The sequence below is a fragment of the Muntiacus reevesi genome, chromosome 14, assembly GCF_963930625.1.
Source record: "Muntiacus reevesi chromosome 14, mMunRee1.1, whole genome shotgun sequence".
NCBI lineage: Eukaryota > Metazoa > Chordata > Mammalia > Artiodactyla > Cervidae > Muntiacus > Muntiacus reevesi.
In genome coordinates, this window is record NC_089262.1 from 14,487,468 (window position 1) to 14,503,263 (window position 15,796).

General features: G+C 41.4%; 1 protein-coding gene across 2 annotated transcripts in view; it reads right to left on the reverse strand.

Annotated features, from left to right (window-relative positions):
• Nucleotides 1-15,796, reverse strand: part of RETREG1 (reticulophagy regulator 1) — a 154,336-nt gene that overhangs the window by 6,171 nt on the left and 132,369 nt on the right. For both annotated transcript variants that reach the window (XM_065905738.1, XM_065905739.1), the window contains 5 exons: nucleotides 6,900-7,026; nucleotides 4,461-4,545; nucleotides 1,682-1,819; nucleotides 821-885; nucleotides 453-579 (listed from right to left, as the gene is read on the reverse strand). In XM_065905738.1, coding sequence (XP_065761810.1) covers nucleotides 453-579; nucleotides 821-885; nucleotides 1,682-1,819; nucleotides 4,461-4,545; nucleotides 6,900-7,026 — 542 coding nt within the window. The remainder of the gene's footprint in view (nucleotides 1-452; nucleotides 580-820; nucleotides 886-1,681; nucleotides 1,820-4,460; nucleotides 4,546-6,899; nucleotides 7,027-15,796) is intronic.

Genomic DNA, 15,796 nt, shown 5'->3' on the forward strand with positions numbered 1-15,796 from the left:
GAGATATAATTCATGTACTATAAAACTTACCCTTTTAAAGTGTACAGTTAAGTGGTCTTTGGTACATTCACAAGGCTGTACAATATCTCCACTCTCTAATTCTAGATCATTCTCATCACCCAAAAGGAAACATATTAATTACCAGTCACCCACCGGTCCCTCTTCCCCCAGCCCCTGGCAGTCACTCATCTAATTTCCTTCCATATGGATTTATCTGTTCTGGACATTTCATATAAACGGAGTCACACAATGCGTGGACTTGTGTGCTTGGCTTCCTGCACTCAGCATATCATGCTCAAGGTTTATACATATTGTAGCAAGCGTCAGTGTTTCTATAGCCCGGTGATATTCCATTGCATAGATGTAGCACATTTTATCCAGTCAGAAGCTGACACAGTTAAATACTTTTGAATGGACTCAAAATAACTGAGCATCTACAGGCGTGAGCATACCGTCAGAAGTGTCTGTCTGTGGAGTGTATCCTTCTGAGAGGTTGAAGGTCCCATTGTCCGTCCAGGAGATCTCCGACACATCGGTGTCAGACACAGACAATTCTTTGGCAGCAGTGGTGAGGCTAATCTGTATTAATATAAATTCCAGTGACACATTTCAAACTTCTATGGGAGGTCTTTCGAAAAATCCAACTAACACCGAAAATGTCAGAATAATAAGAACCAGATGAGGGTTTTCCTTTTAATAGTTTAATCATCTTAGAGAAATAGGAGAAGTTGTATTAAGAAAATCATTCTAGTTTTGGTACAAGTAGATACATTGACAGGCAAACCACACAGGAACGAATTGAAAACTGAACAAAAAATACCTTAGGACAAAGAGCTGAAAAGTCTAATTCACTGTCATCTTTGTGACTTTTTTCTTTATCTGCTTCTGTTGAGAAAAAATTTAGAAGCTTTCAGTTTCCTGGCTGGCTCAGACAGAGTGTATTTTATCCATTATATATCCTGATCCCACAATCCTCATATCCTCCAATGCCTCCACATAATTAAATGTTTGCACATAACGAGCATCACCTATTTGCAAGTGCTTGGTTTCCGAGGGAAATGGTCCATATCAGCGGCTCTCACAGCGCGGCCCTTGGACCACAGCAGCAGCAGCAGCACTGGGAATCTTTTAGAAACACAAATTCCCAGGCCCTCCCCCAGACCAACTCAATCAGACACTCTGGGGGAAGCCGTGTAATCTAAACTTTAAGGAGCTCTCGAGATAATTCTGGTGCTCGCTCTAGTTGAGAATCTGTAAGGTCAGAGGCCAAGTTAAAATGTGAAAAAGGATCGCACTGGCCTTCCCTCTATTTTCTTTTCCTTCCCCTCTTCCATGACTCCCACTCTCTGCCCTTCCTGTGTCACTTGTTATTTGCAAGCGCCTACCCCAAAAGAAAACAATGTAGAGAAAGTAAACAATAAATAGCAAATATAGACCTCCAAAGCCTTTTCTCTTTCCCCCGATAGTTTGGATTAAAAAGTCACTTTATTATACGTGTGAGAAAAGAATAATAAAAGCCTAAATAGGAAAAGGCTATGTTACTTTGTGGGGGGAATCTGCTTCTGTAATAGTATGTAGTTAATGGCTAAAATGCCCTAAAATGCATTCAAAGTGATTTCATAATAAAGAGCCAGCAATGCCTCATTTCAGGTGTGGAATCTAAAATCCAAATGTCACCTACCAGATCTCTCACGTTTCTTCTGGTTAATATATTCTCTGATTCCAAAATCTAGTTTCAGGAGAAATGACTTGATTTTGCTGTATATTTTTTGTCCAATATCATTACACTTGAAGAGTGGACACAAAAATGCACACAGCACTGAAAGATAAGGAGGAAGAGAGGTCAGGGGAAATGACCTTGCTTTCCAACCACCTATTAGTATTTCACACAATTATTTCAGTTCCTTTACTGACAAAGTGGGTTTTTTTCCTTGGGGAAATGCCTCTGTGAAATAAGTTCATAATTTCATTCTTCCCCTTGTAATGAAAACATTTTCACCTACACACACACACACACACACACACACACACATCCCTCATGGTCATTGTTCTCAAAGACTTTGAAATTAGATAACTCCATCCGCTCCAACCCTCTTACACTCAAAATTCATATAAAGGTTACATGCTTCTCACACAACAGTCCTGGATTAACATATCAACTCTACTCATTTGTTAAATGACATTTCTCCATAGAAAAGTTATCACTATCCATTAGCCTCTCATTAGTCATATTAGGATAATAACATCATCTCTGGGGGTTGCTGTGAATAATAACTGAGATGAATACAGACCATCTGAATAATGCCTGGCCCGTATTTAGACCCTCTTTCCCTGGCTCTCTTCTCCTTTCTCTCTTAAACAAGGCAGCTCAAGGGCTGACACACTCCACGTCAGTTCTACCTGGGAGAATGGATTTAAGCTCTGACCATCTGCTTTCCCTTGTGGCTCAGTTGGTAAAGAATCTGCCTGCAATGCACGAGACCTGGGTGTGATCCCTGGGTTGAGAAGATCCCCTAGAGAAGGGAAAGGCTACCCACTCCAGTATTCTGGCCTGGAGAATTCCATAGACTATACAGTCCATGGGGTCGCAAAGAGTCAGACATGACTGAGTGACTTTCACTGCACTTCATCTGCCTTTTGTGCTAGGCTTTAGGAATATGAAAAGAAATGAAGATCAACACAGTATGCCCGAGTCAACACTGTATGCCCTCATGTTTATTTCTTTGCCAGTTGTTAGGACACATGTCCATTTACCTTCTTTAAATAGGAGTTGTAAACTCAAATATCTTTAGAAGCCGAGAAGGTATATGTAAAATGTAAAGGCTGGTGGAAGAAAAATATGGAAATATGAAGGTTAGTTTAGTGGAGAGTTGCTGCCCCATAGAAAAAGGTGGCAGGGCCAGACTATCACACTTTTCAGGAAAAGCATGAAGTCACAACTTCTTTACAGCACTTCTGAGTTATAGTTGATATATGATAGACTGTATACATTTAAAGTGTACAGTTTGAAAGGTTTTGACACATGCATATAACTAAGAAATTATCTTTATGACAAATAATGAACATGCCTGCCAGCCCCCAAAGTTTCCTCCTGTTTCTCTTAGCCCTTCCTCTCCTGCCTTTCCAACCCCACCTACCTCATCCTAGGCAATCATTTATGTGTGTTGTCACTAAAGATTACTGTGAATTATATATAAAGGGAATCATACAGTGTGTAGTCTCTTTTTAAACCTGGCCTCACCCACTCAACTTAATTACTTTTATATTTATCCAGACTGTTGCATTTATCAATTTTTTAGTGTTGAGTAGAAATCCACTGTATGAATTATATCACAATTTGTTTACCCACTTATCTATTGATGGACATATGAATTATCTTCTGATTTCAGCTACAGATAAAGTGAAAGTTGCTCAGTCGTGTCCGACTCTTTGCAACTCCATGGACTATACAGTCCATGGAATGCTCCAGGCCAGAATACTGGAGTGGGTAGACTATAGGTAAAGCCTCTATGAACATCTATGAACAAGTCTTTGTGAAGGTGTATGCTTTCATTTCCCCTGGGTAAATAAATACCTTGCTTTGAAATGGCTGGGTCATAGAGTCGTGTTCTGAAAAACTGCCAAATTGTTATCCAGAGTGGCTGTGCCATCTTACCGATCCACCAAGAGTGCATGAGAACTCTAACTGTTGCATATCCTGCCTAATACTTGATACAGTCAGTAGTTTTAATTTCTGCCACTTTGGTGGGGGTATAATGGTGTCTCATTGTGCTTTTTTAAAAAAAATAATTTTACTTATTTATTATTTTTGGCTGTGTTGGGTCTTCATTGCTGCGTGGGCTTCTCTCTAGTTGGGGCCAGCAGGGGCTACTCTCTACTTGCTGTGGCTTTTCTTGTCGTGGAGCACAGCCTGTAGGGTGTGTAGCTGGAGCACTCAGCCCACTTCTGTGGGCTCAGAAGCTGTGGCTCCCGGGCTCCAGAGCACAGGCCCAATAGCTGTGGTGCACGGGTTTAGCTGCTCCAAGGCATGTGGCATCTTCCCAGAGCAGGGATCAAATCCATGTTTCCTGCTTTTGGCAGGCAGATTCTTCACCACTGAGCCACCAGGGATGCCCTCATTGTGCCTTTAATTACATTTGAGCTGCCAATCATGCACAATGGCAAAGGAATTAATGTGTTTTGGAGGGGTGGAGAATATAACGTTATTGTTTTATTGACACAATTTAAAATAAAATGAGTCATTTACAACCTTGCTTTTTGACAGCGATTTGTATAATTGTGGAAAAGCAACATGTCTCTAGAAAAAGGAGAAACTTTGAAGAGCAGAAAATTAAGGAAGAGTCAACTTGCTTTATAATCAAGAACTCATACCTGTTCTTCTAAGCTATGGAAGTTTCTTATAGACCATTAAAGAACATCGTATGTGTCGTATCAATTAGCCGAATGTTCTACATACTTACACAGTAGATAGCTGAGTATAACCCCAGGAATGTAACTCCCCAAGATGGTAAAAAAGGTGCACACACTGCAGACCAGGAGACAAAACTAGAAGTAACAGAAGTAATGTGACAGTTACTCGCTTGCTCATAACACCAAGACACTTCAGAGCAGAGGACACACACACAATTGTTGATCTGTTTGCCATCTATCACGTTGTGGCAGATGTTCTTCCAACAGTGCTCTCTGCACTTAAAGACTGCTGTGTTCAACGAGCCTTAACCCACTTTCACATTTAATAATAATCATTTTGAAGGTTCCAGAAGCTAATTTCTGGTGCAGAGAACATCTCCCATTAATCATGCCAGCGGCTATCTTACTAGATGCAAGAGACCTGAAGAGTAGTATGTACCCGGAAACTTCTTTTACTCAGGGTCACTCAGTGAAAACAACGCAGCCCAGGAATGAAATCTGTAAGTTCACACTACATCTGTAAGTCCATGAAAATCCACAAATCCAGCAAGACACGTTAGAGAAATTAAGAGGTATTTACATTAACACAACAGCAATTTACCCAGCGGGTAAGCAATTGTGATTGTAGATTACCAGGAGATTGTAGGATAAATCTACTGGCCATTACTGTCCTCCTTTCTAACCATCTGCCCCTCAACCGACTCCACTCCTATGTCACCTGGAAACCAACGATGAGCGAAACTAAATTCCTACGGCAAAATTCAGGTATTTTCTTTCTCTCTGTCGGTTGTGGCCAAAAGAATCTCGCCTGTTTTAGGAAATTAAAACATCAAGACAGAAAAATTGTCCCATAAAGTCTTCACTTCTTTCCCATACTCTATTCTTTAACTATCTTACTCCTTTGCTTTAAATTGTGGTACTAAATTTCACTGATAAGCCAAGAAAATTCACTAAGGGAATTTCAAAATAAGTCATGAGGATAGCATATAAAATTCTGATCAACAACTAAGAAAGAGAAACAGGAAGGGGGTCTAAAATTCAGATTAATTTTGATTTTTCATTCTTGGCAGAGGGTTAACAAATTCACTAGTCAAAGGAAAGCAGATGAACCTGTGGGAACAAAATTAAGAGCTGTTTCTCAAGTATCAGGGGTCCTTGAAGAATATGGAGTTCTACTAGCAAAATGGAAGAGGAAAGACCATAAAAGTTAAAAGAACAAATAAAAGCATTACTATATACAGAATTCAGTTTTGCAAAGGGATTTCATATTATCCACTAAATCTGTATCAAGAGCATCGTCATCTTAAGGCTAACTGACTTGGGGCACATTAGTGTAACCCAATGCAGAAGTTTAACCTCAGAATCTTCTGACAATGTGTTTAATCATCTCAGTAAAAGTAGCAACAAAAGCACAAACTCACCCCGCCCCCACCACCATATTCGTATCTACTAAAAACTGCCTTCAGTGATTAAAATGATTTATCCATATATAATGTTGCAACGTTATTATGCTCAAAATGTGTCCAAGTATAGTTCTACTTTTCACTGAAGGTTAGGTTTCCTGTAAGAGAGGGATTTTAAATGAGGACATTCCTAGGTTCTTCCTTCCAATGACAGGTGGACGTCCAAGAAACCTGACTACAGCCCTGGAAGGGGAGGGCCTACTGATGGCTCTGCACCTCACCCGTGGTGTCGGGACACAGCCGGAGCTGCTTCTACACGCAGAAACACTGCAGTGTGCATTCCTCCTTGCAGCCCCTTCAAACCACTCTTGACTCTTCTCCTCACGGGTTTTCATCTTCATTGGAAAAATACTCATTCCATTCATATGATCACTGTGAATGTTGCTGCCAAAGGTTTCCTTTCTTAAGTAAATCATTCAAGAATCTTCACTTTTTTAGACTGAAAGTGAGATTCAGTTACCTCCAAAAGCATCCTCAAAGGGCATATGTGTTCATTCTATCTCCCTTTGACTTGAGAACCAGAATAGATTAACATAAATTGAAATTCTTTTTTAAATTAATTGATTTTTAATTAAAGGACAATTGCTTTACAACATACTGTTGGTTTCTGCCAGACGTTATAATGTGAATCAGCCATATGTATACATATGTTCCCTCCCTTTTGAACCTCCCTCCCACCTCCCACCCCATCACCCCTCTAGGTTGTCACAGAGCCCCTAACACATTTTTATCTTGGGTCTGGTTGAGAAGACAAATCATCATTCATCTTCGCTAAAAAGCTACATAGATATTGATAAAATAGAAATCAAATTTCAACTAAACTATAAGGTTGAGGACTCGCTAGTGCTAACACACTAACATGTCCAGACCTTGCTAATATCAGTTTTCATGGCACATGTTCCTAGTATGTTAATATTCAGAGTTGGAGAACTCCTACAAGCTGATGAAATAGGTTAATTCATTTGTTTCCAAGTTTATTGCATATTTTAAAGCACACACATCATTCTTCTTCCCTGGAAAACTTGCCTTGCCAGGGCTCTGCTGTTTAAACACAGACATTTCTTGAAGAAATATGCTGAAATTCATCCATGATTCTGCAAGACAATGGCTGAACCCAGGTCTTTCATCTGGTTTCGAATTGATAACTTCCCAGCTAAAGAGAGAGAAAGAAAACAAAACTTTTAACTGAACTTTGGATAATTCACTCAATATTCATTGCTTCAGCAGATATTCATTGAGCACCTCCTAGTGACTACACTCTCTGGAAAAGCCACATGAATTCAGAGATGAACAAGTCAGATATATGTCCAGGGAAGTTCACAGGCCAAGGCCAGCATGGAACTCCATGATTTTCTGGTCACAACAAAGGAAAAGCATAGGGTGGAGGCTCTGGGGCATCTTTGAAGATGTCACTTTTATGGTACGATCTGGATTTGCACTCTTTCCTATACGGGCTTGGAAGGGTTCCAGACAAAACAGTGTATAGCATGTGCAAGAGGCCCTGGTGTGAGATGGAGCTGAAGCACCACCGAGCTTGGTGTGGCTGCAACAGAGCGAACCAGAGAATAACACTGCAGGGAGCTGGGATGGTAGGAAGAGGCCTTGTGGGATTCTTAGTAATGTTTTAAACCTTAAGGATACAGAAGCCACAGCACCTTGAAAGAAACCTTGGCATAAACTTTATCATCCTCAACATCAACACTAATATTGCATTTTCAGTACACCCTTGATCCTTGCACAACGTTCCACTGAATGCATGTATGTACAATTTATTGTTGGCCCTTCATGTTGGTCGTTCCCCTGCATCCAAGGATGTAGCCAACAACAGACCCTGTATATTTACTGTTGAGAAATATCCACTCTAAGTGGATGCACATGGTTCAAACGCAGGTTGTTCAACAGTCAGTGGTACTCTGTGTTGATCAACTCAGTAGAAAACTGTTAAGCTCAACAAGATCTCACAATACCCCATATTTTTCTAGAGTATCTTTTCTCAATCATCATCAAAAAACATGCTGAATGTGGTGCACGTGCCAAGCATGTACCGTGGGTCCCCATCTTCATTTTTTCCACAGGAACTAAAAACTTTTCACACCTGTTCCAGGAAGGAGACATGCAGACACTGGGCATTTCTTACAAAGCCATCAAGTTCAAATGCCACTCTTGGAATCCTACCTTATCACATAAATATACCAAACAAGATCTACCAAGGGCCCCCAAATTCAAACATTCCATAGATAATTTTAAACAAATGCGTTCAGTAGAGGACACACTGTTAGTGAAGTGTCCTCTGAGCTGTGACTGCAAGGGTGCCAGAGTGAGACTGATCTCTAGATTGGACTCCAGTACCCCCGGTGGCTCAGATGGTAAAGAGTCTGCCTGCACGGCAGGAGAGCCAGGTTCGATCCCTAGGTGGGGAAGACCCCCAGGAGAAGGTGATGGCAACCCACTCCAGTATTCTTGCCTGGAAAATCCCGCTACATTCCATGGGTCACAAAGAGTCAGACGCAACTGAGCAACTAACACTTGCACACACTTTCACTGTTAGTTCAGCCGTTCAGTTGCATCCAACTCTGTGACCCCACGGACTGCAGCACGCCAGGCTTCCCTGTCCATCACCAACTCCTGGAGATTGCTCAAACTCATGTCCATCGAGTCCGTGATGCCATCCAACCATCTCATCCTCTGTCATCCCCTTCTCCTCCTGCCTTCAACTCAGCCCTACGACAAATCAAAGCCACTTTGGCCCTTAGATGCTCAACTACCCAGAAACTGTTTCTCTTTAAAAAAAACTTTCAAATCAATACGAAGACAACTATAACCAATACAATTTCCCATTTTAATATTAATTTTAAGCTCATTTAAGTGAGTTCAACAGCACTAAAAAAGCAAAAAAAAAAAAAGTCTTGTCCTTCCTCTTTGCTCTATCAGCCTCAACCAAAGCTCTGCCAGACAGTCGCTGAGCCTCCAATGTTCAGGCCGATGCTACTCTGTGAAGTAGACATTTGCCAAATGATTTCCCAACTATTATAAGAAATGAACTTTTGGGGACGTCTAGCTATCACTCATTCCATTGTAATCATTAAAATAATGATAATCAAATTAGTTCCATTATGTTTTTCATAGATTTTTGTTAGAATTATATCTGCCAATCAATTTAACCAAATGCTCATATACTACTTACTATGCTTAGAGAGTAGAAATTAAAATCTTTATTTATTAGGTTAGCCAAAAATTTTGTTTGGGTTTTTTCATAAGATGTTACCCCAAATGAACTTTTGGCCAACCCAGCATGTCATGCACTGAGCCAGCCGCAGAGGAGCCTACCCTTGGCAATTTGTTAACAAGCCTATGTTGTAGAAAGGAAGTCATAGGTTAGTAGCCAGTTCAGTTTTTACTCTCCTATACAAAATCATTTCCCATTAAGCTGATGCACTGGCAAGGTTTTGTTACAGATAGTGACCTCCTAGCCAGGCACTGACTGTTTCTTTTAATAGGTCTGAAATCATTCATAGGCTATGCAGGCCTAGTGCTAGATTTGGTCACCAGTGTCAGCAGGCTTGCTCAGTGAGTCACGAGTGGGTAGAGCTCATGAATACATATGTAATATCGCAATATTGAGGGGGAAAAATAACAGAAGAATACACACAGCATGATTTCATTTTTCTAAAGCTCAAAATCACATTAAGCCAACAGTTCTTTAAGCAAGGGAATGTTAAAAACAGAAGGAAAAAAAAAACAAAATTCAGGAGAGCGGTTACCTCAGATGAGAGTGTGTAAGGAATAAGACTTAAGATGGCAATTCTTGAATATCCTTATGTTATATATCTTAATTCAAGTGCTGGATACACAAGAATGATGTATCAATATCACTGTTCTTAAAGCTATAAACACGAACACATTCACAGCCTTGATTTAAAATTCCTTGACTGCTGTTGCTTTTCAGTCACTCAGTCGTGTCTCACACTTTGTGACCCCAAGAACTGCAGCATGGTCAGGCTTCCCTGTCCTTCACCATCTCCTGGAGCTTGTTCAAACTCAAGTCCATAGAGTCAGTGATGCCATCCAACCATCTCATCCTCTGTTGTCCCCTTCTCCTCCCGCCTTCTATCTTTCCCAGCATCAGGGTCTTTTCTAGTGAGTCGGCTCTTCACATCAGGTGGCCAAAGGATTGGAGCTTCAGGTTCATCATCAGTCCTTCTAATGAATATTCAGGATTGATTTCCTTTAGGATTGATTGGTTGGATCTCCTTGCAGCCCAAGGGACTCTCAAGAGTCTTCCCCAACACCACAGTTCAAAAGCATCAATTCTTTGGTTCAGCATTGCTTATGGTCCAATTCTCACATCCATACATGACTACTGGAAAAAGCATAGCTTTGACTATATGGACCTTTGTCTGCAAAGTAATGCCTCTGTTTTTTAATACACTGTCTAGATTTATCATAGCTTTTCTTCCAAGGAGCAAGTGTCTTTTAATTTTGTGGCTGCAGTCACCATTTGCAGTGATTTTCAATGCTTAAATGTATAGTCATTCTTTTAATTAAATGAGTAACATTCTTACATGAGTATATCCCACTTCACATCTTATAGTCAAAATACAAATGTTACCTCCTGTGACAGTACTTTGGGACAATAAATTCCACTGGCTACTTATCTTTATTTTGGACAAAATCCCCTTAGGGAGTTCCCTCATGGGCTAGTGGTTAGGGCTCAGTGCTTTCACTGCTGTGGCCAGGATTCAATCTCTCTTTGGGGAACTAAAATCTTTGTGGCTCACCGAAAAAAATTTTTTTAATGCCTTAAACAATTCTAATGATATCTGCATTACTGTAAAAATCACAAACAGAAATGAGAAATCCATTGTGTACATCATGAAAATATCATCTAACCAAATGGGTTTTGGAAAGAGTGTAAATGCCTGAGATAAAAATAAATGTATAGATTGTCCTGAATAAAATTTAATGGAAATACGATTTAAGAAGAAAATTCGGAACTCAAGGGCCAAGAAGAGATGTCCCTCTACATGTACACTCTAATTAATAATGCACATGGCAGAGTTACTTTCTGGGAGTTTCATAAGACGTTTAAACTGTCCAGTGGCTAATTCTGAGGACCAGTGGACCATAATTCCCATTGTCTTCCATTATATACAGTCTACCAGTAACTCACGTCACCAGAGTTCTATTTAGGTAATTCAGTTACATAATATATTTGAATAATATATAATTTAGGATGAGATGGGACAATTGATGGCAACTTTTCAAATTCCCTTCTTTTATAAATGGGGAAAGGGAGATCCCTATTTTCTCAGCTACTTCAGGGCAGAGCCTGATTTCCAATACAGTTCTCTCCCCTTTAAAACACGTGTCCTCTTCAAGGGAAGAATGCATTCAATGACATCTTGGAAGAGACCATGCACTGTAATTTAGAACAAGAAGGAGCATAAGCTGATCAACCTCACTCCTTTAGAGTCAGGGGGAATGAAGTGCGACCAAGACCAGCAGGGCATCATTAGGACCTACTCTCTACAGAAAGAAAAAGGTACTTCCTGTTCAGAATCCAAATATTCATCAGAGGGTAAGACTCATGCCTGACGCATGGTTGACAAGTTAATACAGGTGATAGCTGCACATACATACACACACGCGTGGGTGCACACAGGCTCTGAGTTGCTCCATAAAGAAACTCTAGGTTTTCCTAGAGAGCCTCGTCTGGAAAACGCATAACCAGAGAAAGGATCTCCTGTGAATACTGGACGATGCGAGGGAGACAGATCTCTTACATGGCATGTGGCTCTCTTCCCACCACCCTTGGCGCTGATCAACGTGCAACAAAAGACCCAACCAAGAGAAAAGGAGGCTGAAAAATGGTGTGAATCTTGGCCAAGTTCTTTTTTTTTTTAATCGTTAAAATTTGTAAACTCTTTATTTCATATTTGGGAATCGCTGATTAACAAATGTTCTGATGGCTGTTAATCAGCGACTCAGCCATACACATACACGTATCCATTCTCCCTCAAACTCCTCTCCCATCCAGGCTGCCACATAACACTGAGCAGAGTTCCCTGGGCTCCACACTAAGTCCTTGGTGGTGATCCATTTTCAACACAGCAGCGCGTACATATCCATTCCAAACTCCCTAACTACCCCTCACCTCCATCCTCCCCCAGCAATCGTAAGCTTGTGACTCTGCTTCTGTTTTGTGAGTTCACTTGTATCATTTCTTTTTAGATTCCACACGTAAGGGCTGCCATATATTTCTGCTTCTCTGTCTGACTTACCAAGTTCTTCACCAAAGAGTGCTAAGTGATCTATGATTGACACTCATCCAAGAGAAAAAAAAATAGATACCAATGGCTTCAGCATTAATATTCCAGTGCTTAGGACTTTTCCTCCACAGTTTCAGAGAGAACATGCACTTCTTTTGTTGGTCTGCTTTATTTTTCTTTCCTTCTTTCCTCCCTAACCTTCATTTGCTTCCATCCCCCGCAAATTTTCTCTCTCCATCCTGCGTCCAGCGAGGAGCAAACCTTTGGCACACTCCAGCCAGGAGACAAGGACAAGTGAGAGTCTCTCCATCCTGACCATCAGCCCCAGCTTCCCAGACTCTCCAAGAATCCAGGCCACATGGTTCCCAGAGAAGCCATACCTCCCAGCCTTCCCATCTGTCACTTGGGCTCTGCCCAAGGGTCTGCAGCTGTGCAGAGCTTTCAAAAAACTCCATTTAGTTACATTCTCCTTTTTTAAAAAAATTGATTTATTTTTAATTGAAGAATAACTACAATATTGTGTTGGTTTCTGCCATACATCAACACGGATCAGCCACACATATACATACGCCCCCTCCCTCTTTAGCCACCCTCCCATCCCCATCCCGCCCCTCTAGATTGTCACGGAGCCCCGGTTTGAGTTCCCAGAGTCATATAGCAAACTAGAGTCTCCTTTTTGAGAAACACTAAAGGGATAGATTTTTGACAAAGAACATGCTCAAGACAAGCAGCTGCTTAGTGAAGAACCAACATGGTTCCACCAGCCTGAGAAGTTCTAAGGGAAATGGCTCCTGAGACAAGCAGCCTCACTTTGTCCCAGAAGGGAGCTCTGGGTTCCCGGAAGTCGAAGCCAACATCCCATCCTTCTGCCTCCGTGTGTGTGTGTGTGTGTTTGCGCGTGTGAGTGCGTGTGTGTGTGTGTGTGTGTGTGTGTGTGTGTGTGCATGCACACCATGCGCTCAGTTATGTCCAAGTCTTTTCAACCCCATGGACTGAAGCCTGCCAGGCTCCTCTGTCCATGGAATTGAAAAAATGAAAAATAAGTAAAAATGAAAGTCGCTCAGTTGTGTCTGACTCTTTGCGACCCCATGGACTATACAGTCCATGGAACTCTCCAGGCCAGAATACTGGAGTGGGTACCCTTTCTCTTCTCCAAAGGATCTTCCCAACCCAGGGATCGAATCCAGGTCTCCTGCACTGGAGGCAGTTTCCTTACCAACTGAGCTATCAAGGAATAATTATAATACAATTAGGCATAGACATTAGATGTGGCCAAAGTAATCTCTTTAAGCAGTTCCTACGTGGAAAGTGTGTGTGAACTCCAGAGCACTGGTTAAACAGCAGTCATGGCCTTACTCCAGAAACTCTGCTAAAGCGGGCCTGGAGCGACCTCAGAAATCTGCCCTTTGAAAATAGCATCCCAGGTGATTCTCAGGCAGGTGTTTCTTTTCTTTAAAATTAATTTTTATTGGAGCATAGTTGCCTTACCACACTGTTATTTTCTACCATACCAAAGAAAATCAGCTATTTGCTGTTGTTCACTCACTAAGTCGTGTCTGATTCTTTTTGATCCCATGAAATGCAGCACACCAGACCTCCCTGTCCCTCACCGTCTCCCAGAGTTTGCTCAAACCCATGTCCATTGAGTCAGTGATGCTATCTAACAATCTCATCCTCTGTCGTCCCCTTCTCCTCCCGCCCTCAATCTTTCCCAGCATCAGGGTCTTTTCCAATGAGTCAGCTCATCACATCAGGTGGCCAAAGTATTGGAGCTTCAGCTTCAGCGTCAGTCCTTCCAATGAACATTCAGAGTTGATTTCCTTTAGGATGGACTGGTATACACGTACATACATCCTCTCTGTTTGGGATTTCCCTCCCGTTTAGGTCCCCACAGAGCACTGAGCAGAGCTTCTTGTGCTCTACAGTCAGTTCTAGAGAGCATCAATAGTGTGTATACCTCAGTCTCCATTTCCCAATTCTCCCTGCAGCTCCTCCATCCAACTCATCCTCATCCTCCCCTCCTTGGTGTCCATAAGTATTTGTTCTCTACATCTGTGTCTCTACTTCTCCTTTGCAAATAAGTTCATCTTGAGTCAGGTGTTTCTGATCCTAAGAGCAAAATAAGAAACACCCAGTGAGAAAATCACATAGGATTCTTGTTTCAAAAGTAAGAGACAAAAGGGGAATTCTGCTTCAGGCAAGATGGTGTAGCAGGGAGGTGCCACCCCCTCATAAGGTGGGTCCTGGCAGCTAGCTGAACTGAGGGGCAGACGTGGGAACAGAGAGAGGCTGGAGCTGGCAGGACAGTGGGGGGGGGGGGGGGCGGGGAGGGGGTAAGAGCTTGCACAGAGTACACAGGCCACCTCCAGGGTCCCCTGGACCCTCCAGCTGAGGGTGACCACACCATACGAATGAGGAACAAAAAGCATCAGAAAGGATGTGAGGGAACGAGGGAAGGGAGGCCTGTGCTCACAGGGCTGGGGACGACACTGGATCCCACCGACGGGACTAGAAATGCTCAGAATTCACACAACTGGGTAGGGTGCTCAGAGGTCCAACCTCAGTAGCGGAGAATAATAAGTCCAGACTGAAATGCCACTGTGGTCCTAACATGTCTTAAAGCAGGGTCTCAAAGGATCCAACTGATTTAAAGTACTGTAACTGTCATGCTGTTGTTTAGTCGCTAAGTCGTGTCTGAGTCTTTGTGACCCCGGGGACTGTAGCCCGCCAGGCTCCTCTGTCCATGCGATTTCCCAGGCAAGAACCCTTGAGTGCGTTGCCATTTCCTCCTCCAAAGTCCGTCATACATGGGAATAAAAAGTGGTGAGTTCTGTTATGGACCAAACAACCCACATGGTCAAACTGGGATCTAAATGATTTTCTAATTTTTTTCTTTCATACCTTTTTTTATTCAGTTGAGTTTTCATTTCTTTATAACATAGAAACTTACAAAAACAAAAATTTTTTAAGTATATAATTTACAGTCTCATCAAAAACCACCAAATTCCTAGGAGTAAATATTACAAAAGATGCATAAATCTCTACACTAAAAGCTACAAAATATTAGTAAGAAAAACTTAAGAAAACCTTAGTAAATAGAGGAGTATGTTCACGGAGTAGATATATTAGCATATTGTAAACATGTCAATTTTCTCCAATTTGACCTACAAATTCAAAATTTTGTCAGATTTTATGCCAATTGGCTGCCTAATCCCAAAATTTACATGAGAATTTAAAATGCCAAGAACAGCCAAGGAAATCTTGAAGAAGATGCACCAAGGTTCAGACATATGCTACTATATTTCAAGATCTATTGCAAAGCTATTAAACACACATGCACACACAGATGTGCATGAACAGATGGCTATAACTTTGGTTTCCCTTTATCTTTTGTTTGCTGCTTTCAGTGTAGACGGTAATGCACCCTTCATGACATTTGTTCCTAAAATCTGATGGGTTTTGATGCTATCATATATGATGTACTCTTTTAATATATGCACAGTAACTTCCTTGCACAGTATTTATTCGACAAAATATCAAACTAACAAATGATAATGGAGGCACTATAGTTCAGTGGTAAAGAATTATCTTCATCTTTTTTCACTGAAGTATAGTTAATTTACAATATTGTGTTGGTTTCACATATACAGCAAA